At 47.6% G+C, this 26503-nt stretch overlaps 1 protein-coding gene across 1 annotated transcript; it reads right to left on the bottom strand.

Annotated features, from left to right (window-relative positions):
- Positions 1-711: 711 nt before the first annotated feature.
- LOC104139294 (signal peptidase complex catalytic subunit SEC11C) lies at positions 712-8250 on the bottom strand. Its single transcript, XM_068924668.1, has 6 exons — positions 8009-8250; positions 6439-6548; positions 5063-5212; positions 2697-2816; positions 1355-1412; positions 712-939 (listed from the first exon to the last, which is right to left on the bottom strand). The coding sequence occupies exons 1-6, from the start codon at positions 8048-8050 to the stop codon at positions 886-888; spliced, it is 534 nt and encodes a 177-aa protein (XP_068780769.1). The 5' UTR covers positions 8051-8250; the 3' UTR covers positions 712-885.
- Between the last annotated feature and the right edge of the window lie 18253 nt (positions 8251-26503).

The raw sequence follows: 26503 nt of genomic DNA, 5'->3' as shown, positions 1-26503 counted from the left end.
AGAAGATTGAGAGGGGATCTCATCAACGTGTACAAGTATCTGAAGGGGGAGTGTCAAGAGGATGAGGCCAGCCTCTTCTCCGTGGTGCCCAGCAACAGGACAAGAGGCAATGGGCAGAAACTGAACCACAGGAAGTTCCATCTGAACCTGAGAAAAAACTTCTTCACTGTGAGGGTGACAGAGCATTGGAACAGGTTGCCCAGAGGGGTGGTGGAGTCTCCTTCGCTGGAGATATTCAAAACCCGTCTGGATGTGATCCTGGGCAATATGCTCTAGGTGACCCTGCTTGAGCAGGGAGGTTGGACTAGATGATCTCCAGAGGTCCCTTCCAACCTAAACGATTCTGTGATTCTGTGATTCTTTAGGCAAAAGCGTGACTCAACTCCTACAACTCGCTACCTGCTCCAACCCGTATGCTGGGTCCTTGGGGCAGTGAAAAGACCAGGGAGCTCACAGAGGTTAAAAATCACCAAGCAGAAGAACCAACCAAACAGCGGGGAGCAAGCTGGTTCAGCTGCAGTACTGCTAGAGCAAAAAGAGAAACAAGCTTCAAACTACAGCCTCAGGCATCGTCCTCCACGTGCCCAGGAGCGCCCTGCCCGACTTCTGGACAGGGCAGTCGGCGTCTTCCACGCGCCAAGAGCTACTTGAAAGCAGCAACTACTTAAGTTGGTAAATATGCAATTACATAATTAATCAAGAGCCAAAAGCTTTACTTATTAGCTGTACAGTTTATTTAGACAAGACAAAAGTTTGCACGGTTTTGTAAAAGTATACAGAAATTAAAACATCTGAAATATATTATTTTTTTCCAGTATATTTAACTTCATTCTTGGAAAAGTGGCGCTCTCTCACTTCTTTTTTTTTTTTTTTTTTTTTTTTTTTTTAGGATTCACGTTTCAGTAGTACATATGCTCCCATTACTGCCAGAAGAGCATACTGCAAAAGAAAATAAAAGACTGATTTTACATTCTCCTCATGGAAACTCTGAAATTACAGTTTCAAAATGCGCTCCTCCAACGTTACACCTTCTAGATGAGTACAAAATTATAAAATTACAGGAATATTTTAATGGGATCATATTTATTATAAATAAGAATTACAACCGTATAGTCTTAGCTCATTGTATTTTATAAATAAAATGCTTTCAAATGTTTAAAAAAGTTACAAAGTTCTATGTCTATGGACAAGCTTTTTATTTTGGAAGGCCAAAACCCAGCTAATTTTACATTAGGAAACCAAACTGTGGAAGCAAATTTATTAACACATGTATTCTTATATGCACGACTCTTATTAGCTTTACTTGTCATTTTACAGTTTTACATTTCAGTATTCAAAACGTTTGTATACATACCTTAAATTTTGGATAGTCATTCATTATTATAGTTACCATACCAACATAAGGCAAAAATCTGTAATTGACAAAACAGATCAGCATAAAATTAACCCTCAAAAATTACACAAAGATGCTTCAGTATTACTCAATTTTCATTATTTTAGATAACCGATTTCAGAGAAATAAACTTTCAGAGAGACTGCGAGACCTTTAAAGAGTGCGTGTGCTTGACAATGCAAGCTAGGGAGCAAGATCTCAGATTCCACCCTTCTCCCACCAAATAAACACTTTGCTGCGTATTATTTATAGCATTAGAAATATATAAACACCACAGAAGTGGCAAGTAAATACCACCATAGCGAGGGGTACTGGCAAAAGCCTAACATACTGCAACACCGAGGAGTCCGGGAATCAGCGCTTCAGTGTCTCCTGCTGTTCTGGGGCTATCAAAGTCCTACGATCTAACGTGGCAAGAGTTTCAACCTAGCATGAAACATAACTTAGCGTTTAACCTAGCCTACCACAATTAAAGGTTTGGAGGGGCACTTGCTTTGTTTCTTTTTATTTAACCTGAATGCAGAGACAGAATCTAGAAAGCAAGCAAATCAATATTCTTCAAAAAGAAGTATTTGGCACTTTTATGGAAGTTTACCCTAAATCCGTGATAACTCATGCCACTCTTAAATTAGGCAAGAAAAAATACAAGCAAGTACATCACTTGAAACAAGAAGTCCTACCTTCCACTAGGGTTGGCCAGTGACACTAATCTTAGCCTAAGGGACACAGCAGAATTTGCATCAAGTTTCTGACGGCATCGCTAAGTCTCTCAAAGCCCAAAACACACTTTGCCAAGGGCTCTAAGCCAAAGTGTGCCAAATAAGAACCGTGTAAAGCAATCACATCATTTACACTTGCCACTAATGTATCTTTGAAAGGGGAAATAAAAATTTTAATCTAAGAAAAATACACTAACTGAATTAGTTTGAGAAATCTTTAAGACCGACTTTTCATCCCAACTAGGGATGGGACAAAAAGCTCGAACCTTGTATCTTGTGGGATGTAAATATCACTTCCTAGTAATTTCTGGAACAAGGATGATTTGGTTAAACTCTGTATTTATTGGTTAACTATTTATGTTGAAATTTACCATGTTGCAAAAAATTAAGCCCCACTCTCCAAATCAGTGAGAGGACTACAGAAAGCAAAATTTCCAAGTAAATTATTTTCGAATTTCTTAAAGAAAATGGTAATTGAATGATTATCAAACGAGATCTAGTTTGTACCAACACTGGAATTGATTTAAGTTTGAAATTTTCTTTCTATTTTCTTAGAAAGAACATAGATACGTTGCACTACTTACCCTCTTGCTCTTCCAACAACATCTTTCTTCTCTAGCCAGTTCTGACCCTCTTTGTACAAGCCTCTATCATCAACTTCATTATTATCACCTTTAGTCAGAAATTTGATGTTCCCATTTTCTCTAGAAGGCAACGAGGTGATAAACTAACTACCACTTAATTTAAAAACCTCAATTAACATCTACAAAGCACAATGAGGATGAAAAGTACTACAAGATTAGATAACAATGTTTACTTCCAGTCCTGCTTGTCCTGCTTATTTAGCAAACACCATTAAAGCATTAACATTGCAGACTTTACTGACAGAGTCAACAGATTTTAACAAGAGGTGTTTTTTTAAAAACACTCCCAGATTGTCATTTGATGTAAGCAATTATACTCTGAACACCAGAGGAATATTTTCCATCCAGAGCAGGGATGAAACTCCATCAACAAAGCAATATGTGTGGATGAGGAGGAAAAAAAACCCATATCAACCCTGTATTTTCAACAGAACAGAAATGAAATACTGAATAATATTGAGAGAAACAAACAAACAAAAAATTGGATTTACCAAACCTCCAAATGAGTGAGAAAAGTTTTGGGGTTTGGATTTTTTTTTTTTTATACAAATTGTTGAATAAGATCCAGTGATGTCATCACACATTAGAGAATGAATTTAGCTGAATTTCAGCAACAAATTTCAGCAAATACAAGGCATATTCTAAATCTTTCTTTAGGACTGGAATTGGTATAACAATATAACGTGTTAAGTAATTTTCTTCTAAGTTTTATGTACTTGTTTAACTCATAATAATTTTTGTTGTTGTTGCCAAAATAAAGCATGATAGGAGTCCTCCTTTTGATGCAGAGAAATCCTGAAGGCCTCTTAAGTGAGCTGCAAAATCTGCATCAAATTCAGTATTTTGACAGGAAGTCTGTACTACAATTTTAGGTTGTTTATTGTTTATCTGTTAAGCAATATAGTGAGTTCCCGGCAAAAGCTCAGTTATAGTTGATATCTATTCATGTGGTAAATAAAAAAAAAAACATAATTGGTCTTTAAATAACATCATGTGGACAAAACACTTTTGTAGGTTTTTCTACTGGATTGTATGGAAAAACCTAAGCGATGCAAATAGTTCAGTAGGTGGCACTCTTCCTCCCACATGAGTAAGTGCTTGTGGCACTCAGGAGAACCAGGCTGCTCCCTCAGAGACACAAAACCGAAGTCCTGACCTCTCCCAGCCATTAAAAAGGCTCAAAAATCTTTTTGTAGGAATAGAGGTTTTAAACCCTGAACTTAACCAAATCATCACTTTTCCCTACTGTTTCAAACGGAAAAAATATTTTACATTTCATTCTGGACTTCATGTAATTTAAGCACTGCTGTTAGAAGACCTGCCATGTTTCAGCCTCTTTCAAGCACTAGGCATATGGGCAGTTGATGCACATATGACTTTGGTTTCACACTACTATTCAAATAGTTATTAAGTTTACAGTCTTCAAAATGATTTTGCTCCATAAGCTGCTAATTGCAATTAAGGGTATCAGTAAGGAGTTTTTCTGAAAATTGGTTAGGTACTTAAATGAAAAAAACAAGAGGCAGTACTTGGGCATACACATTTGTTTTGAAAAAGTGTTGAAGGACAGACTCCACGTGAAAGATAAACACCTTCAGCTCATTGCTAGGACTTCCCAAGGCACAAATATATCAGTGCTCGCCACATCCAAGTTAAATTGTCACTACGCAGGAGTGGAAAAAAAATTGCCTCTCTTTTGTTTGGGAAGGAAATGTTTATCGTTACAGGTACATGCAATAAAAGTGAAAACAAGTAAACTGCCTGTTGCTTTTGAGTATGAATTATTGTTGGTATTGTCACTAATACACACACAAAAAAATAAGACTCTGAGTCAAACCTCTGTTTTATGGAAAACTGCCATTAGCAAAGGTCACATACTTGTCGGGTTTCATCTACAGTTCTAATTCTGAATCTTCATGTCCTTCTAGAGATTTGTTTCTAGATGTAGCTATTTCTCATAGCCAAACTCCCAGTTCTACAACAGTCACTATGGAAAAGGACTCTGCTCCCATACACATTCCCACTGACTGCAAAAATGGTGCGCACAGCTTGTGTTACTAGGCTCCTCTTTGGTGTAGGTTCACCTACTCTGAACCTGAGCAACTCTGCCGAGAGACGGGAGTCAAGGTCTCAAGAAGCACGGCACGGGACTGCGACCAGTTATGGACTAAGCCTACAGACACGTTTTATCTTACCGCATATCCTCACTTGCCTTTTTCGTAAGATACTACCAAATTAAAATGTAAGTGAAAGTCACAGTGAAGGAAACTATATTTAGAAGCAATGAAAATGCCAAGTTGCATTACTTTTCATGAATTTTGATTACTCTGTGAACTATTGGAATGTCTCTGCCTTCAACTTTAAAAACAACTATTTCACCAGCTCTGATAGGGTCATCATGGAAATTTGTTAAGAACAACAGGTCTCCCCTGTGAAAAGCTGGTTCCATGCTGCCACTGCAAACAAACAGAAAGGGAAAGATTATTGGCATTATGGTAAATGAAAGAAGAACCACAAAAGCAATAAGCATTTAATCCTTACAGATACACTCAAGATTTTAATTGAAATCTGTAGCTTTACCCATTCAATAGCAGTATACAGACATTTGATACGCAGTCCAAACCTCAGTAAGCCCCAGGCTGAGATAGCCTGTGGAACGCTTACCCTACTGCCTCAACAAAATAAAAAAAATAAATGAGCTGTATAGAAAGGTATCAGTATTGTTGCTATGACGGAAGGAACAAAATGAGCCATTCTGGTTAAGATAACCAATCCATTAATGAAAAGCCAAAAGGCATTTCACAAAACAGGAAGTACTGCTCTAAAGAGAAAGGGTTTGACTTACACAAACAAGACTGACGCTTATACCAGTGATTACAGCTCATGATCTGAGAATTCATGCCTTTTTCCAAAGCTAGCCATAATATCTTTTGGTAGCCACCTTTAAGATAGGACTAAAGATCCCATTACTAACTATGTGAACAAACAATTCCCATTAAAATATTATTATTCCTACATTTCCCATATATTCCCTATTGATACACACTGAATCTCAGCATGGCTGAATCTTCCACATATGTTTGTGCTTAACTTTGTGTATTTGACTAGCACTCTGGGGCCTGCAGGACTGGACCTTTATATATCAGAAGATATCATTGAGAAAGAAGCAACGAGTATGTATAATTAACTCATAAAGCAAGTTCTACCATAATACAATCCTAAAATAAATATATACAGGTAAACAAAAAATTAACAGACAGACCTGAAAGTGTTCAGTGCCTTCAGTAAGTGCACTATGTTTCTTTAAAGCTTTTTTTCCAGAGACAACAGAAGTTTCACAGGAATACATATATTTCTATTAAAGCAGAACTGATTTTTTGGAATCTCAATCCCCAAGCAGATAGCAATCTTGGGTAGGCGATATCTATACAACAAGGGAACAGACCTAGACTTTGAAAGGTTTCACATACCCACCGCTTCTATTAACTTCAATGAAAACTAGATTGCGGCTATGAAAGTGGCCTTTGCTAGATGCCCAAAAACAGAGCTAAAAGAAAATAAGTGTTTGAGTACTACTTCAGGTAGGTGACACTCCAAACTCCCAGTCTATTCAAGGGGGAAGGGGAGGAGACAAAAGACAAACTTGGAATATAACCAAAAAAAAGTCTTTACTTTGACTTACCTGAGCACCACAACAATAGGGCTTTCACTTCCAGTAATGACAATCAGCCCTTTCCATATCATAAGGGCAGAAGACACTATCATAGCAAAATTTAAGACTTGGTAATACAGCTGTAAGACATAAACAAGAACAGTGTTTTTAGAAGTTACTGTGCTGTATGCACAACACAGAATTTGGGCACTGTGCATCCCTGAATCACAATCCAGGCTTTTTTACTTATATCATATTCCAGCAGAAGCATCACAGATACAGCAGTACAACTCTGAACACCGTGCTGCAGGATGAAGTTTGAATCCTTAAGTGTACCTCAACCTTGGCTTATGACACCTACGGAATATTATGTTTGCTAGTGCTAGAAGCTAGTGAAGCTAGAAGCTTCACTAGCAAAGACTTTAAAATATGTGAAGCTTTACAGCAAATGGTTAAATCTATCTTTGATTACACATCCCTGAGTCCTACTTGAGATGATAAGCATTTAAAACACACGTGAAGAATAATGTAGACTACTACTATAAAGCCAGGATCAGCAAGAGCCTTTGAAGTTTTAATAGTTTTCTTTGTTTAGAGAGAAGAGTTGGGGGGCAAGAAGAGGGAGGACAGAATGTCATTTTTCTCTTACTACCAGACAGGAACTTCTTATGTGCAAAATCTTGTATCAATGTTTTCAACTCACTTCTGCACCAAAATTCAACTGCTTTACCAACCCTTGCAATAGCGGATATATTTTCTTCCCATCACCTCCTTTTTTTTTTTTTTCTTAGCAATATAAAGAGATACTCTGGCACAAAAAGGCCCTGTCCACCTCTGTTTATAATGCGACTCATCTACCTAAAACACAGAACTGTAAATTGTGATACCATCATCCTAGTTTAAGGATCTATTTGCTGGTGTTTTCAGGGATATGATTCACGTAACTTATCAGTGGACAAGCTTTTAAGCTTGCCCTCAACATCTCACCTTTTTTTTTTTTTTTTTTTGGAAAATGGTTATGATTGCAACTAAGGAATAAGAAACTTTCAAAGTTTGGAAATCAGGGAGTTTGTCACTAGTCTTGTATTCTTCCTTCCTAATGCTCATCTGTATAACCACCTAGCAAAGGTAAAGTCAGGATACCTATTTCGAGCTATGGGTGTTCAGAAACACCTGCCTGCTCCCACGCGGTATACCTCTGCAATACAACTGATTACTGACAAGCCCGTAAACAACAAGCGGTTTCTCAGACTGAGGCGGGGATCAGGAGCAGCCTGCGCGGTAGGCGCCGTGTCAGCAGCTCCGCAGGGGCGCCGCGGCCGCGCTGGGGCACGGCCGGACGCGCGGAAGGAGAGGAGGAGCCAGCAGCAGGGCAGCAGCCGCTGACAGCGCGCGGGCGAGGGCGCTCCCGAAGAGCAGAAGTCCTCTGCTTTCTGCGGCCGCGGACGGAGTTACGGGAAACGCCAAAGGAGGCGGCTACCGGCCCCCCCCGCTCCGCCGCCGGCCCCCGCGGGCACCGCGGCCCGGCCCGGCCCCACGGCGGGCGGCGAGCCCGGCCCCGGCCCGACCCCTCGGCGAGCCCCGAGCCGCCGGGCGCTACCTGCCGCTTGTTCATGCGCCGCAGGTCCCCGAAGAGATCCATGGCGGAGGCGGGAGCTGCTGGCGCCCGCCGGACGGCGGGACGGGACAGCGCGGGGCGGGGCGCACCCCGGCTGAGCGGCCACCGCCGCCCGCAACCGAGCGCGGGCGGGGGGGCGGGCGGCCGCGCCGCTCCGCGGGAGCTGTAGTCCCCCCGCTCCCGCCGCGCCGCTCACACCGCAGCGGCACCGCCGCCTCGCGACTACAGCTCCCAGCATGCACCGCGGCAGGGGGCCTCGAACCCGAGGCCCCTTGCCGCCTGCCCGTGGCGGTGCCCGGCCAGTTTGCTGTCCGACGGGGCTCTCAGGCGGCGCTGAGGCCCCACGAGACGGCCGAACGAGCCAGCCCCATCTGCGGAGCGGCGGAATGGCGGCAGCGGCCTCCCAGCCCGCATCTCTCGGAGCAGGCAGCCGCGGGGGCAGCCCCGCCGGCGGCTGTGGCACCGTGTGCACAGCTCATTGGCGGGCCGGGGCTCAGCGGAGCCGCCCCGCCGTGGCGGCCGGGCCCTGGCGGGAGGCGCCGTCGGCGTTGGGCCGCGGCGGCGGGGCAGGCGGGCGGCGGCTGCTGGACTGCTGGACTGCTGGCGGGGCGGCGTTCCGCCGCGGAGCGCGCCTCGGCCGAGACCCGTTTCCAGCGCCGTTTGTGTCAGTCCAAGACGAGCCAGCGGAGGGGCTGGCCGCTGGCGTTGCCCCCTTTGAGCAGCACTGGAAGCGTTTCAGAGCCGGAAGGATGAGTGTCCGGCCAGAGCTGTCCTAGAAGCACAAGAAATCCTCCTGCAGGGCAGAGCGTTTTCCCTTGACCCCATGCATTCAGCTCTTCAAGACATTTCACTGTCTGCCGACCCCATCAAACTAAGAGGTTTTTATAAGCAGGCATCTCTCTGTTGTCTTTAAAAGCTTCTCGGAGCCCTCTGCAGAGCTTCCCTCTGGATGCTCTTTGTTCCTTTTCCCCCCATAAAACGGCCTTCTTTTTTGCTTCTCAGCAGGTCAGGGACTGCAGCTGACCCTGCGGCCCATCGCGTAAGGCCCAGGTGACAGCCAAACCCTCCTCGCTCTTCCCCTTTGCTGATAAGCCGGCCTCCTCAGCGTGTTTCCAGAGCTGCTTTCCTCTGCGAGGTGGGAGAAACCCCCTGCCCTGAGACTTGCAAGACTCTGTTAAGCTGCCTCTGCTATTGCAAAGCCCATTTATCGCCCCGGCTTTTTGTTACTGTGAGCCCCAGTTCTAGAGGACCAGCCCCTTGTTCCCAAGCTCTCTCAGTGCATGGCCGCTTGTCACATCTCCTTTCACAACAGCACTGGCTGCTTCCGTGTAATGCTTGAGACGTGGACCCTCGCATCTGGCACTTGCAAGACAGCTCAGAGAGCTCACGTTGCCTTTATTAGATGAAGTCCTCAGCTTTGCTAGCAGGCCAGGTACATCTCTCTGGAGAGTGATCTACCTTGAAAAGCATTCGAAGCTAGGAAACAGCAATTTACCCCATTAACGCAGGGAAGGACCAAGATCACCTAATTTCAGCAGCAAGCTTTCACCTCAGCGTTTGCTCAAGGGCCACCAAACAGCCCTTGAAAAGAGAAACTCACAACATCGTAGAAAAGCTATACTTTTATTTGGCAGCAGTGCAGTCTCCTCAGCAGTCCTGATGCTTACAGGAATAACTTTGTGCTAATCAGAAAATTTGCTGGCAGCAGTTTGGTTCCTCCGGGGCAGGACAGAGAAAGTTTATACATACAGGTAGTAATTGTAGTCTTCTCTTAGTCCTTTATCACGCAGGAACTGATGTTTGTAAAAAAGTGTGACCTCACAGAAAATGATGAAGGAACTGGATTTGATTTGGTGGTGGCTTCATGGATGTTCCTCTCAGCAGCAATGCCAGATGAAGCAGCTTTGGCCATCATTAGGCTGCCTGTCCTCCTGCCACTGTTGCAGCTGCGCCCTTACAACTGTATGACCATGAAGTGAACTGGATTGAGCTAATCCCTGTAAAAATAATCCTGGGGGAGGAGGGGGTGGAAAGACAGGGAGCATGGACAGGGGAGTATTTCTAAATGGCATTTTCTCCTGAATCTAGGTCATTGCATGGTTTCACAAGCAGACCGGTAACAGTTGGAAATTATCCTCTTTCCATGCAGAAGGATTGACCAGATAGATGATCTTTGGAAGTCTCTTCCAGCTCTGCATTTGAATGATTCCATACATCTAAAGTAACAGCCATCCAAACAGGTCCTTGCCCAGAGCTCATTGACTTCCTAGAATTAGTTCCTCCAAATTGGGGATGGGAGCAGGAGAAAAAAGAACACAGGGAAATTCTACTAGGATAAATAAAAAGGAGCCATTTGTCCGGAGGAATACGGGAAAAATATTTCTATAGATTGTCAAGAAGTTGCTCTGCTGGAACGAGTGACTGAGAGTGCTAGAACTGGCATCAGATCACAAAGAAACCTGTCACTGTATCATGAATGGACAAAGGTGGCAAATGGACACCAGAAAGAAAACTCCAAGGATGCTAGAAAGGCATTATTTTTATAAAATCCTTGGTCTTCTAACCTGATTATTCTTTCAGCGATAGCAGTATTACTTTGCTGACTACACAGGGCTTACTCTTAAGTTTACTTTATTTCAGGTTAGAGTTTTTTCCTTTAAATGCTCAAAAGAGAAAATCAGTATTAAAGCTGATTTTCTGCATTAACCATATATCTAGAGCTTGCATTAAGAAGTGTTTGAGGAATTCTGACACGCAAGGAGAGGCTGAGGGAGATGGGATTGTTTAGCCTTGAGAAGAGAAAGCTCGGGGGGATCTTACCACCATGTATAATACCTGATGGGAGGGAGTGAAAAAGACAGAGCCAGACTCAATGACAGGACAAGAGGCTCCGGGCACAAACTGAAACACAGGCAATTCCATTTAAATGGAAGAACAACCTTTCCTGACTGTGAGGGTGGTCAAGCACTGGAACAGATTTCCGAGAGAGCTTTTGGAATCGCCTTCCTTGGAGGGATTCAAAACCCGACTGGACACAGTCCTGGTTATGGATCGTGAGGACAACTGTCTTACTAGGAGCCCGCAGCAGCAGTGCTGGAAACAGTGCATCACAGCAGCCCACACCCCGCGCCCGTGCACAGTCAGAGAAGAGAAGCACTGAGAACTTCTGGGAAGAACTTTGTGCATCCAAGCCTCGTGCCCTAGGGCACGTTTGTTTTCATGGGTCTGTAGCTAGCACTACATCTAGCTGCTTTGTCTACTCAGCCTGAATTACCCAGTTGTCCTTTAAAACTAGCAACTTCAGTGTGAGTCCAGAATAAGGCAGTTGTCCCTGGAGCCACAACAAAATGCATTATGCAATTTGTCATTATGCCCCCTGAGCAGATGTAGTATTCGTAAGCAATTACTAAGACAAACATGGAGAGGGAAAATACGCAAGAGCAAACACAAAGGTAGCTATAAACATTCTGAGTTTTGGTAGTGTAATTAAGATCTAAATGAAAAAGATGCAGAACAAAGAAATTTATTCTTTAGAAGAGAGGGATCTGCCCACTGAAACGTTTGATAGATTCTTGCCTAGCAAAAAGTTTTCTGTGATTCCCCTAGAACAGGTTTTCATACCATGCTACTTAGATTGATTAAAAAGAAGTAGACTATTACTCCTTTGTGTATGAAATCTATTTGGCAATTTAAAAAAAAAGGTGACAAAGATTAAAAACAATGCTTGGGGAAACATGATCAGGAAGCGCCAGCCGTAGAAGGGAGACTAACAAATCACAGTGTCTTGCTGGTGACTGTTATCCAGAGTTTGCAGGTGAGAGTTATTCCTGGGAGAGGGCAGTCATTCAGGTTTCAGGTTTTTCGTTTGCTCCTGTAAGAGTAGCCCGTTGATGACTCTCTTAAAAAAACTCGTAGTTTCTCATATATTCTCCTGTTTGAAATGAGTCTCTTCGTGATGAGCAAACTCTCAGTTATTGCTTCTAAATTGTTAAGTGTGTACCATGATGATGATTTAGAGTCTGTGTCTACTTATGAGCCCATGAATCTTTTCAGAGCTAGCTAAATCCTCCTTATGGGAGCAGCCATCAGGCTGACTGCTGCCATAAACGTATTTCCCACATGTCTGATATTTATACAATTGGGAAATGATGATCACAAACCTACTAATTAAAATATACAATACTCACGTCGTCTAATTACGTTCCTCTCCCAGAAAATTGTTCCTTTCAAGCAAAAAAGGGCCAAATTATATTCTCATTTACACCAGAAATACTTGTACCTGGAGTAAATCAAACAACTCATTGAATATACCACTGATTTACACTGGGGTAGCAGAACTGTGTTTAGCGCAATAGGTCATAGGCAATTATAAACAAACGGATTAGATCTTTCCTGATGGAAGGAAATCTTTCTTCTTGTGGTTTTTGAGGCACTTTTCACTTTAGCTATAAAAAGAAGTCATGATATTGATGCAGAAAATCATTTATTTCCATAACCCCCCTCCCAAATATCACCTTTTATTCCAATGTACCACACCCAAATTCCTAATAGAGTAGAGTATTTTTTAAAGCTTATTTTGTATTTAATGATACATTTACATTTAATGGTAATATTTGACACTCTCCTGTTGGCCAAGTCTTTTCAGCAGTTTGTGGGAAATAGGTTATTTTATGCTGGTTGTGATTTCCCAAGTAGTTTGGGTTCGTTAGCTAAGTATTTTCCAGTAAACTCTTTCAGACTAGCTTTCCTGGTTCAACAGCTGACCAGTGCGGTACTGCGATGCATGACTGTAACCACGTCTCCAAGCCCCAGATATTGCTGCTACAATATGAAAAATGGGCAGGACAGGAAAGGGGCAGGAAGCGTGACTGATAAGCCTTTGCACTGGTTGACTCTGGGCTGCGTTCTCTTGTGGCTGCCGAGACCCACAATAAATCGGATGACTTTCGAGGCTACTGCAGGATTTCACTGATGCAAAGCAGCTAGAAAGACTTCGGACACTATTGGGCACATATATCTGCCTACAAACTTAGCTCTGTACGGTCTCACTGTAGTTAAGGAGCCACCAAACGAATGGCTGAAAATGGATGGATGAATGTGCATATAAAATATAGGACTAAAATTGCAATATTGCAACATACAGAATGAAGCTGCAGTCGGGATCTAAACGGTTATGTTTGGATAATGATCTCTAACTGTTACTGTTGGTAGGTAGGTCTTTAATTCACAAAAAAAGGCAGGCAATGAGAAGGTGTTCTCTGTGAAAGACACGGAAACTTATTCTCACCCATCGTGGGTCAGGATTACATGCATTGTTGAGTTTAAATACAAGCCATTTAGTAAGGAAATGACAGTATCTCCAAGAAAGTAAAAGACAGACAGACTGGGCAGTGTTAGAGCAGTTCCTTTCCCTCGTTCGTGGTGGAGAGGATAAAAAAGGAAGTTCAGATGGTAAAAACAAATTTGGTAACAAGTTGAGGGAGAAGGCAGAGCAAAGCTATGGAGAATTTAAAAAAGCAAGAAGGCAGCTTTGCATTGAGACCCCGCAGGAGCGAAGCTGCTTAGTTTTTGCTTACAAAGATGCTACATTCTTTTTCCTAAGGTGCAAAATCACACTTAATTCTGAGACCACACTATCTGCTAGTGTCTTTGCCTGCTAACTTCCTGTTGATTAGCGTTCTAGAGCTAAGAAAGCACTTCTGATTGCCTGTTGTTCTTGGTGAATCCTGGTGAATATTAACAACGTGCTTTTCTTCCTCTTCCAGAAATGCTAGGAATCACCCACACCTCCGCTGGCGGCTTTGTTATTTTACTGTCTGGATGATGTAGGTTATTAAAGGTTACACGTATTTTGAAATCTTCCATTCTCTGGATGTTTGACTTCAATATTTGTACAGTAGATCTTCTGGAGCTCTGCAGCTAGCAAGTTATGCTATTTTTTATTACACAGAAGAATATAGCTTTTGCCATTCTGACTGTTTTGCCAGGTCTTTGCAAATATCCAGGCATTAGTGCTACCTATATATAAAATATTTGAATTACAGTTCTTTGTTTCTGAAGAGACTCGTCATGTGCAAATAGCTAGCACCTTGCGTATCTGCTGAAAAACGTAGGTTAATAGGGAAAGCCGTAAAATTCCATTTGCAGCCACTCACAGTAAACCACAGAAAAAAATGCAGTAACTGGCTTTCCTAGTGAGCACTTTTTTTTTCCCAAATACATTGGAAACTATTCTGCTTCCTGCTCCTGTGCTCAGCAGCCTGTTAGAGTAGCTGATAATGTACCCAGTGCCATCCAAAAGCAACAGGATCCCGCTCATACCAGTACTATGCACTTCTGTATTCTTCTAATACTTGGAGCACTAAGTTGCCTGTATGAGTAGTTGCGTCTGAGTGCAGTAAGTGGAAAGTAGCCTTCTTTGCTCTGAAAAGAAGTTTTTGCTCCCAAGCTATAGCATTTAAAGGAATGAGCTGCGTGTCAGAGAATGGGAATATTTCAGCGGAAAGGGACTGAAGTATGAAACTCAACAGGCATTTGGGGTGAGCACTGAACACATCTGCTTTGAACCCATTGCTGGACCTTGGGCAGCAACGCCGACCTGTGAGCGCGCTGTGGACAATACTGCCTTTTGCCCTATTGGGCAGCCTCAGCTTGATTTTCTTTATCCGTGTCCAAAAGCAAGATCACAGTCTTAATCCTTTCCCCCATTACTAGAGTCAGAGGAACTATGCAAGGCTGGATCTCCCTGTCTTCTTATCTGTCCACTCTACATTCTCACCCAACATTATACACTTGAGCCAAGCTGCGGGGCACTCCATACTAGATCCAGCATTAGCATTTGCATGTGTGTGTGTAAAATGTTTCTACTCCTCTTCAGTTTTACAAAAAAATCCATCTCTGCGCGTTATGCTATGCTCTGAGGCACAAAGCTGGGTTGGGGATATGGCATGGGCTAACCAGATTACTGGAAATGTAACTCCAGCTCAGGTGCCTCCTTCTGCCTGAAATCAGGCTCCTGAGGAAGGCGCGGATGCTAATGGCTCTTCCGCAGCAGCAGGCAGCGAGGCTCAGGTACCACTTTCCTCCCTGTTGCATACTTTACAGTGTGGCTTCAGGATCTTCTAACACTTCAGTCTCATTCATTTTCACACATGTATTCACTGGCATGCTGAAGGGTTGTTTTTTGTGTGTGTGAAAAATAGTACAGTGGAATATGACTCAAGGTATACACCTTTGCTTTCAAAAGTGATTTTTGAAGTCATTTCAGATACCTCAGAGTGCACACCAAGTAGTCTCCGGCAATGCTATGTTCCTTGGCCTTTGAAATCCCATTAAAGGGATTAAATTGGCTACCCAACAGGCAAGGCACTCAAAATGGCCTGTCACTATTGGAAATGTAGGCCTTAATGTTTGGGGTTATTAATGGGCCTTTCTGGCTTAAGTCTCATGCTTCTAAAAGGCTTTTCTTTCAGTCACTGAAAATCTAATCGCTGACATTTCCCTGGGGCTGAGTGTAGGCCCTGATTTATCTGTTACTTCCAGTGCAGCCTTCCAAGGGGCTCCCTATATTGCTGCTGTGTCTCACTTTGGTTTTGTATTGCATTCAGATTCACCTGGCTTTTATCTCAATAATATTTCCATTCTTTGTTTTCAGGAGGTTAAGTGCTAGCTGGACAGCAATGCTTTTTTAATTTAAAACATCTCATCAAGGATTCCTTTGTAACTAGTCTTTGAGAACTTACTACTGCGTCCTCTCCTCTCCTCTCCTCTCCTCTCCTCTCCTCTCCTCTCCTCTCCTCTCCTCTCCTCTCCTCTCCTCTCCTCTCCTCTCCTCTCCTCTCCTCTCCTCTCCTCTCCTCTCCTCTCCTCTCCTCTCCTCTCCTCAAGCACCAAGTTGGTGCAAGTTACGCTCTTCTCTTTGGTTCACACTTCCATTTAGAAAGGAGCAAAATGCAAACATTTGATAATTTGGGAGGTTCATGACCATTTCAACTGCTGATATTTCTGTGATGTGGAGACACTCCTGAATGTGTCGCTCCACTTGAATCTCTTGTTCCTCTAGCTCAGGTCCTTGCTGGTGCCAGCTTGGAGCATGCAGGGTGTTTTCTGGACCACGAGCTCATCAGGTCAGATGTCTCCCAGGTCAGCAATTGTACAAAATGGCTGATGACACTTCCACGGCTTTTGTTGGTGGCCTCAATTCAGTCTTGGTTGGCTAGAGTGTCTCATCACAGAAATTGCTACTAGAGCTGCTGCTGTTTTGTGTTCAGTCGGCACTCTGAAGTTGTGTTAGGTATCAGTCCGTACGCTCACGCTCACCCTTGCTGCGTGTATTTCCCCGGAGAGGCTCCCTTTGGAGGAGGTTACAGTGGTGGCACCTTCCCCGGGGAGGCAGTTGAGGGAGGTGCAGAGCCCCACACGGGGCTGCCTGCACCTGCTCTGGGGCTTCATGTTCTCCGAGCAGCCTCAGAAACAGCACTCATGTACCCAGATTGTGCCGACAGCAGTACGCGTGTGTAACTGCTTGGGGAAGCATTTTCCGAAGGGGGTTTCTGACACGTGTCCTGGGTGCGCGACAGGATTTCACCCCTGGTGCGGCTGCTGCCTTGCAGCGGCCGGTGGGTGCTGCCAGCGGGAGGCACTCCTGCCACCAGCCCCTGCGCTCCGGCAGCAGCCCCCGAGCCAGGAGCAGTTTCTGCACAATTAGGTTTGCCGTTGTCCACCGTAAAAGTTTCTGTGTCTCTTGCCCCAGTGTCAAGAGACAGAGATTTCTTTAGCATGTGCAAGGCTTTAGTCTCGGGTCACTTGTCTCATGAATCTTATTATTCATCTCGGTGGTTAGCAAAGGTCTATTCTTAGGCACAGTTTTCAGGCAGACTGTCACTTTGCATGGTTGTATTTCTAAATGTATGAGTCACCATTTTTAGTCTGCTCTGCAACCCAATATCTGGATAGGTAATATGATTACAGCTGAGTGGATTTTTTTTCAGGGAACAGTTTATTTGTGAAAATAATTTGTGGCTTGTTTAGGGAGAGGGTGAGGAGAGGGAGGGATCAAACTGTCTGGATATTTGATTGAATTTGGCAAATAATGCCCTCTTTTCCTTCCCCTTCCTCCAAGAACTAGGAAAAAAAATCAGAAATAATTTGAACAGTATGTTTAGACTTTTTCAAGTGGAAAAAATTTTTTAATTTTGAAAACTGCCAAAGAGTAAATGAGGGAGAAGTGAAAAGTTTTTTAAGAATGCTAACGAAGGGAAATACTTCAGCCTTACTGAGCCTTACTCATCTCTTGGTGACCCTAAACTGTGCTTTGTGTGTTGGCTTTCATTTTTTTTGCCGGGACAGGGAAGAGAACATTAAGATGCCTTACGGGAATTTTTTTCTTTTTCCTAGGAAAACTGAAAAAACTTTTCCATAAAACCAGCTTTTCTTGGGGCCTGGCTTTAAAATGATCGGAAATGCTCTCTGCATTCCCCTTGGATACAGAGCGCACGAATTCCTCACGAATGACGTGCACCAGCTCCAGAATGGTTTCCCCCAGCCTCCTTCACAACAGGAATTTAGTGGCGGAGTTCCTTGTTCCTGAAGGGAAAAAATCTTTCACATGTTCGTTCTTGTAATGTCAAGTTCTATCGACAGACTTTGTTTTCACTTCTGTTCTTCTCTCTTTGTCATGCCTTGTGGCAGCCCACGGCCACGGTGACTTGTGCATCAGCAGAAGCTCGCGGCTGCTCTGCGCCACGCGGCGGTACAGAAGCGATGCCCTTGCAGAGGTGCCGTTGTCCGCACCGGTGTGCTTCGTACGGGACGCTCTGCACAAGCTGTTTGTCCCTGCAGCTGCAGGGGCCACTAATTCTCCTTCACCGTTATTTCACATCCTCTTTTGTTTGTCATGTTTGCTAAAACATAGAGGTGGTTATTACAAAGCCCATTCTTCTCCAAGGCTCGATAGCTTAATCTTCTCCTAATTTAAGAGCTTTTTATTTGAAAGACTCTCATATTCAAAGTACATGGGTAAACCTGACTGAGCTTTTCTCTTCTCAGCCTGAAGAAATAAAGGCTAAACACAAAGGCAGGTTTGCTCATAAGATTTTGGCTGGCGTTGAGGCATCAAAGAGTTAAGCTTACCTTCCTGCTGAAAGCGAAAACCCACTTGGGAAGCCAGTCAGGGTGCTTCCATGCTCTCCTCTTCCCAGGGATTAGCAAAGCTAAACCATCTCTTTACACTCACACAGTCATACAGACACCTCTCACCGTGTTCCTGAAGATGCCAAATTTTTAATGAAGCCAGCAGTAACCTCTCACTGAAATTCAAAGCAATCTGACGATAGCTCTGACTGTTAGGAAAGGCCAGGTCCTCGCCCGTTCATTGAACTTCAGCTCAAGTCCAGTTCTGTATATATCTCTAAAGAAGTGTCCAACAAAAGCTCTCCTCCTTTGCAGGTGGATTTGCTTATATTTGCCAAACTGATAAATGGAAATCCTAAAGCTCAAGCAAATGCTCCTTGCTGTTAATCAAGTGCAGTCTTTTCCAGTACCACCAGCTTACTGTCAACGCAGAGGAAGGCATCAGCCAAAGAATACCAGCTGTTTCAGTCGCTGCGCAGCTTGGAAGAGTTAAGCAGGTCAGGGTGTTTTGCCTTTCTGACTGGTTGGGGCCTTTTTCAGTATGCTTTGCTCTTGCCAAAGCCCTCACCAGAATGGTGCTGGAAGCTTTCGGAGAGGTGACGAGGCTGCCTGGGGGAGCCGAGGGGTCACAGCTCTCTGCAGCACATGTGCCCGAAGGTGTCCAGCGTGCAGCCTCGTAGCCCCAAGGTCGGTGGAGAGACAGACGCTTCCAGGGGGCACAGCACGGCGCCTGAGATGTGAGTGCTAGATGTCCCTCTGCCATCCTGTCACCTCTTCGTGAAACTACCACCCGTATGGTGTTTTGAGAGGGCCTGAAGCTGAGTCAAGAGCAGATCTCTCATCCGTTTCAGGGCTCCTAGGTTGCCTCCCGAGGGAGGTGAGCTATGGGCAGCTGCATACGGAGTCTCCCGTGCACTGCGCCACTCGCTTCTTCTCTGTGATACAGCGCTTTTGCATCGGGACTGATGGACTACATGACTACAACAAAAACAGACTGTTTGGAGTGTCAGTTAGATGATACAGCTCTCCCTAAAGTTGCCTTATTTTTATTTTTCACGTCTATGGTTTGTCATCTTTCCATGGATCTTCTCTCCTTTGTAAGTGGAGGACAACGCATCTCCTCCTCCTTAAGCTATCTGAACAGATCCAAAGCGCTGTACAGCCAGGATTGCCAAAACACTGGGCAGGAGCTGATCAGAGGGCACTGCTGACTTCTCGTTTCACCGTACTACATCTGTCTCCTGCTGCTGACTTGGTTTTATCCCTGGGACTGTGGCACGAAGGCACTGGCTACCTTTGGGGTTTAAACCACCTGGCCACCTCCTCTTGTTCTGCAGATGGTCGATCTCCTCCTGCCAGAGCTGGCTTAGGGCCAGCGAAGCAGGAAAGGTCCAGGGTGGCAATTGCCAGGGTGGGACCCAGGTGGGCTGCCACCAGCTGTGGCAGGTTCAGGTTGCTGCTTCATTACTGAACACAATAATTATATTAATACTTAAGAATCTACTATAAAGCAGAAAAAAGAGTTGCCTTGGGAGTTTATGGTAAGCATTAACAAAAAAGATGAATGTTTCCTGGGTGCTTTTGGGCACATGCACACACGTGTTGATGTGCCACTGTGTTCCTCGCAGCTGGGCTGCGAAGCGTGTGTCTGCCAGGCGATATCTGCCGCGTTCCCTCCCGGACCCCAGGGTAACTCGGGGCGGGCGCGAGGAGACACACTGGCTCCACGGTTAAATCGAGAACTCGGCTGCTGCCTGCCTGACCTGCGCTCAGTTGGCTTTAGCACAGCTCGCTCCAGCGCCTGCAGAAAACGGCCTGGCCAAAGTGAAACTATTCCTGGAAGGGTCTGGGGGCCCTGGTGAAGCCTGTTCCCCGAGCCGCGGCTGAGGTGCAAAGCTCAGAGCCCGGCAGAGCAAAGCGCGCGTCACCTCCGGGCCGGCGCAGCGCATTTCCTTTCCTAAACAGGCTTGATTCTTTTTTTTCCAAGTTTATCCACAACTCTGAATTTCTTGGCACTCTAATGTAGTTCTTGAACTATTTATGGCTTTTCTGTGATCGTTTAGACCCTTAAGTTTCTGATCCGGTCTCTCTTCCTGAAATCGCTTTGCCCGGGAACATCAGCGCCGTTGCAGCAGCAGCCAAGCTGGCTGATAGCAGCACCCGGTCACTTTGCTCTTTGCTTAGCCTGCGCTGAGTACCTGAGGCTCAGCGCTGTCTAAGAGACCAAAAAGGAAACGTGCGATGGCACCTGGTGGCCTCAGTGGTGGCACCGCCTAAGAAGATCTGGAGCCTGCTGAGTTCGGTGGAGACAAATGTGGCCTCTGCTGTTTGACGCGTATGCCTTGAGTTTTATGAGCGTTTGGAAAGTGCCTGGCATGACGGGAGAGGAGCACATCACGCGTAGGACAAATCTTGGTGAGGCGAGTAATTCTGGAGCGGCTGGACCAAGAGACGTTTCTCTGCCTATAAAGGGCCCTGCTCATTTCGCTAACGGCGGCAGCGCGCAAATGCAATGATCAAGGGAAATTGTGATAAAGTAGCTCCTCCGGTTACGGCCCGATTGCAGTCATCAGGGACTGCTCTGCATTTTAACTGAAGAAGTGACAGGCGCTTAAAAGAGGAAATATTGCCATGCTCGACCTGGAATATTAACCCGTCACGCAGCGCTCGGCCGCGCTGGCCGGGCGGTGGGCAGACTCCGGCCGAGCGCCGCTCACAGCGCGTTAGCGTCTGTGCATGCAAAACAGCAGGACTGAGACTATGAAATGACCACAGAAGTGGATAAAGGCTTCTGCCAAATCACATTAAGGGACGCATCCGTGGGAGATGCAAAGCTCGGATTATTTTGCTCATAGTCGCGCTCGGGCTCCAGACGTATTTGCTCCTTCAGCGCAGAACCCGGGGGCTGGAGAGGGCGGCTGCAACGCCTCCCCTTCCTTTTCCAGCTGAACCTGGGTCGTTTTGGCCGCCGTGCCGGGTCCTGGCAGCGGGAGGATGGCGTTGGTGCCCACAGAGCAAGGCGTGAGGGGACAGCCCGCCCTGCGCCCCCGCGGCCCCCCGCGAGAGCTGCCCCGCTGCCCCCGGCCGAGGGCCCGCCGGCCCCCCGGCCCTCCTCCAGCTCCGGCAGAAACGGCGGCGGCGAGACAACCGGGGCAGGGGGCCGGAGGCGGCAGCCTGGGGCCCAGGGACAGCGGGCCGGAGGGCGGCCGGTCGGGCTCCCCGCGCGGCGGGCCGCAGCCCGGCGCCCCGCGTGGGTCGCCGCTCCTCGGGCCGCGACCTTTCCTGTGGCCCTCGGGAGCCTGGACACACATAACCTTTTAACCACGGCCTGAAAGCCAAACAGAAATCATTCACTCCTCGCGGGCCCGAACGTTTGGGAAAGGCTTTGTGATGCAGTGGGTTTTTCCGGGCGGCGGAGGGAGGCAGGGCTGACAGCGCGGAAAGGTCAGGCCTGCCTCGACGCCCTTGGTAAAGGAGGCGGAGGCGACGGGCTGCGCCGGGGCCGAGGCCCCCGGGGCCCTGGGCAGGCCGAGCTGCGCGCCCCAAAACCGGGAGAGCCGCGGCCGGCGCCCAGGCCCCGCGGGGGCCCCTGCCCCGCTGCCCCTGGGGCGGCCGCCCCGGCCCCCCGCCCCCTCCCCTTTTTCACAGTCTGACGCGCTGCTTCTGAGGGGAAAAGCGGCGGTGAGCCGGCGGGGGAGCGCTGGCTCGGCCCCCGGCCAAGCGGAGGGGCCGAACGCTCGCCTGGGAGCGCCCGAAGCGGGGGGACGTCCGGCCGTCCAGCACCGCCTCCGCGGCGACCCCAGATTCCTGCCTTGGCCCTGGACCGAGCGATCTCGCCAAGTGTCAACGCAGCCCTGCTGCTAACCCCGGCTTTGCCTGCCGCCTGAAGCCTCAGTCAGTAGGTCTGCTCCAATCTGGGTCGGACGGGTTTGCTGGGTCGGATGGGTTTGCTGGGTGGGTTTGCTGGGTGGGTTTGCTGGGTGGGTTTGCTGGGTCGGATGGGTTTGCTGGGTGGGTTTGCTGGGTCGGATGGGTTTGCTGGGTGGGTTTGCTGGGTCGGATGGGTTTGCTGGGTTGGATGGGTTTGCTGGGTTGGTTTGCTGGATGGGTTTGCTGGGTCGGATGGGTTTGCTGGGTTGGATGGGTTTGCTGGGTGGGTTTGCTGGGTGGGTTTGCTGGGTCGGATGGGTTTGCTGGGTTGGATGGGTTTGCTGGGTGGGTTTGCTGGGTGGGTTTGCTGGGTCAGATGGGTTTGCTGGGTCAGATGGGTTTGCTGGGTTGGTTTGCTGGGTTGGATGGGTTTGCTGGGTTGGATGACTTTGCCGGGTGGGTTTGCTGGGTCAGATGGGTCGGATAGGTTTGCTGGGTTGGTTTGCTGGGTTTGCTGGGTTGGTTTGCTGGGTTGGATGGGTTTGCTGGGTCAGATGGGTTTGCTGGGTCGGATGGGTTTGCTGGGTCGGATGGGTTTGCTGGGTCGGATGGGTTTGCTGGGTTGGATGGGTTTGCTGGGTGGGTTTGCTGGGTGGGTTTGCTGGGTCAGATGGGTTTGCTGGGTCAGATGGGTTTGCTGGGTTGGTTTGCTGGGTTGGATGGGTTTGCTGGGTTGGATGACTTTGCCGGGTGGGTTTGCTGGGTCAGATGGGTCGGATAGGTTTGCTGGGTTGGTTTGCTGGGTTTGCTGGGTTGGTTTGCTGGGTTGGATGGGTTTGCTGGGTCAGATGGGTTTGCTGGGTCGGATGGGTTTGCTGGGTCGGATGGGTTTGCTGGGTCGGATGGGTTTGCTGGGTGGGTTTGCTGGGCTGGATGGGTTTGCTGGGTTGGTTTGCTGGGTGGGTTTGCTGGGTTGGTTTGCTGGGTTGGATGGGTTTGCTGGGTCGGATGGGTTTGCTGGGTGGGTTTGCTGGGCTGGATGGGTTTGCTGGGTTGGTTTGCTGGGTCGGATGGGTTGGTTTGCTGGGTCAGATGGGTTTGCTCGGTTGGTTTGCTGGGTGGGATGTGCACCGTCAGCCAGAAGCGCAGCTTCGAAACAGCGAAGGGCAAACGGTCCCGGTGCTGCCTCGCGGAGAGGTTTCACAGGCTTGGCTTCGCCGCTGCCGGCTCTGCGGAGGAAAGCCGGCGTAGGCAAGCAGAGTATCTTCACCCTTGTCATTTATTCTCAGTTTCGCAACAGTAATTAAAAGCAAACAATGCAAATGTCAGCTCTCGAGCAAAAATATGTTCAAATATTTTCTTTACAGCTTACAAGAAGAAACAATTCCCCTGGGCGTGCAAATTGAGCGTTTTTCCCTTTTGCTGGCTTCCAGCGGTGTGTTTCGAAGCGGAGGTCACCTCCCGGGCTCTGGAAATTGCCTTCCCGTTAGGAAGCCCTGGCAGATCTATAGCTCCAGGTTCGCAGCGGGGCTGGAGGCGACCTGTCTGCGGGGGCCGCTGGGGGCCGGTGACGGTGGAGGAGGTGCACCTGGCAGCTGCCCCCTCGGCTGCCCCTGCCCAGCCCCGCGCCCGGCCGCTCGCCCACGCGCCCCTCTCTGCTCGACACCGGCCAGCGTCCGGAAGCCTTCTTGGGATGCCTTGGGCGATTCACCTCTACTCAGCAAACAAGAGCAAGTCTCAGCACGCCCGTACTGCTGAGGAGGAGCGGTTGCTGAAATTTGGCCATGTATTTGATGCCGGTAAATCAGCTTAAGAAACGCGAGCTCCAGAGCTGCAATTTGTGAGGCAGACGGCGGGGGGGACCCCCGGGAGACCCCGGGCCCTCGCGCTCTGCGTTTGCACGGCGGGGGCCGCCAGACCTGCCCTGCTGCAGCAGGAGCCGGTTCCTGCGGCTCAGCCTCCCTGTTCCTGGGCATCGCCAAGTGCGTTGCCAGCCGGCTCGTGACAGCCTCCGAGCTGGCGGCCAAGGAGCGAGACCAGCTCCCGGGCAGTTGTGCTGCTTGCGGCGATCTGCGGCACATCAGGAGGCAAGGCATCGGCGAGCGCAGAGCGGCGCGCGCCCAGAGCTCTGCGACGCGGCCGCCGCGCGGCGCCGTCCTCGAAACGCCCTGCCTGGCGCCCAGCTGGGCAGGCACCTTGGGTGGGAGCCCAGACGCTGTCTCTCCACCAAACACAGACGTTCCCGATTTTCCCTAGCACTCGCATGTTGTAATAGCAAAATGAACGCCCGGCATAAGCGAAGGGTCCCTTGACCTAGCTGGCAAGGTCAAACCAGAAAAGCCAGCAGTAGGACAGCAATATTGAAAAAACAAAAAACAAAAATTAGATGATCCAATTATCAGGACTTTCAGTAACAAAGTATTGACTTTGTAATGGCAAACTCTCTTGTCCTGGCATGAAAATAAGTCTGTGGTAAGCAGAATTATGTTCCTCGGACAGAGTCGGCAGGAAAACAAACCTTTGCTCAGCTCTGGTCTGGGTTTCGTGTCCTACAGCAGTTTCCCATCACCAGGAAGGTTTCTGCTGTGGCACAGCCCGGACTTCTTTCCTCCACGGTGAGGAGTCTCCCCGATGCGGGGACGATCCTGTGGCCAGAGCATCGGTCTGAGGCTCTTGAGGCAGAGCTGAGTTTCCTGTTTATCCCAAACGCCTGGGGCAAGGGATTCAGCAGCTTTGTGTTTCAAAATCACTATGTGAAACAGGAAATTCTTCCTAACTCCAGAGTGTGGGTACAGGAGGATAAACTCTAAAGTGTCATGATAGGTGGGAAATGTAATAACCTTTGGGTAGGTTTTACAGGCAGGCAATCACGTGTCGACAGTCCCGTCTCTTTGGTTTCCTCTCATTCATCGATCCCTTCCGAAATCCAGACCTCGTCTGCGGCCACCCAGAGATGCTGCTGCAGACGTGGAAGAGACGTGCTGCCTTCCTATCGCTCCTCTGCCTCCTGCCATTCCCAAGAGTCGGGAGCCTCTCCAGAGGATGCACAGCTTAGGGTTTACTTCCTTTTCTTGAGGGAAACACCCTGAATTCGCTGCTAACACACCAGACCAGAGCTGGCTTAATTTGAGCAGCAGCTGTGACGTTCGTTGCTCAGTTCGTGCCGCAGCAGCAGCCTTGGGAGCTGATCTGGGCTGTTGGGAAGGTTTCAGTTACTCCTCTTTCAGCCTTGCAGCAAAACAGACAGGGTGAAAAGGAGGAGAGGTCACAAATTCGCTTTTCTTTTCGTTCCCTTCTTTCAGCACAGCCTGCCAGCAGCTGTCCTCGGCTCCAAGACCACTGCGGTCGTGCGGGTGCTTGATACTGGTTTGCTGGCCTGAAAACATGTAGAAAACATCTTACACGTTCCCTTCTTTGTGCCATCCCTGCTGGCTGTGGCACCATGCTGTTATTTGTTTTTTATAAATTTATTGGGAATTTTGCCGTTTCTGAAAGGGTCAGCCAAATCAAGCGTGAAGCTTGCTTTGCACAAGACCAAACAAAATTCCAATAAACAAAAAGTCAGTCTCTCCTAGGACAAGATCGACTTCCTAGCAGAAGAGTCTCAATGGGGAACAGAGCGAAGCACCACTGACGGAGTGATGCTTGGAAATTGGTCTGGACAAAGAGGTACAATTTACCCCGGAGAGAAAGAAAGGTGACCTACCAGGCCTCTTCGTTCATAGTACCTAGCAGTCTTGAACTACTGAGAAGATGCAGAGGGAAAACCCCCAGAGGATGAGGCAAGTAATACCAGGCGAGAAACACTATGTTATAAATGGCCCCACCAGATCTCCTTTTGTAGGTTTGGTATTTGGAAGAAGCAGCAAAGGCCTGTGAGAGAGCTCTTCCCCCCCGACCCAGCTGCATCGGTTTCCCTCTGACAGAAGGAGACCTTTGGTCAACGCAGTGGACTATTGGCCAGGAAGCAAAAGCTATAGTTTGTGCTACACCCCAGCGTATATAAATGCTGACACAGAAGGGTTGGGACAGCGTAGGGCAGTTTGAAACCCGCTGCCCATTAACCTTGCCAAGGTTACTAGGAGGACAGTTAAATCAATCTTCTAATTATACATATATATATGTTTAAAAAACCCACCCAAACCTGAACAGAGCCTACCGCCAAGTAGCTGGACTCCTCTGCTTGCCCTGGCGCAATGAAGTCCCATGTGGACGCTTAGCACCAGTTACGGGAGCAGGGGCAGCGCAGGACCTTCCCCTGGGCACGTCTGACCCAGGAGGGGGACTGGGACCTCGGAGTTACTCCACGCAGCGACCCAGTAACTTTCAGAAGAGTCTGAATCACTTTTGGCTTGTCAGTACCTTTTGGTGTTTTGCCTCTTGGGACTACAACCGATGGCTAAGCTATTGGGTCACAGTATCCTTTGCAGGTGCAAGACCATGAAAAGAGAAAATAAACAACCAGGATTAATAATG

The sequence above is a fragment of the Struthio camelus genome, chromosome W (assembly GCF_040807025.1).
Source record: "Struthio camelus isolate bStrCam1 chromosome W, bStrCam1.hap1, whole genome shotgun sequence".
NCBI lineage: Eukaryota > Metazoa > Chordata > Aves > Struthioniformes > Struthionidae > Struthio > Struthio camelus.
Note: the sequence above shows the minus strand (reverse complement) of the source record. Positions and strands in the feature narration are given on the sequence as shown.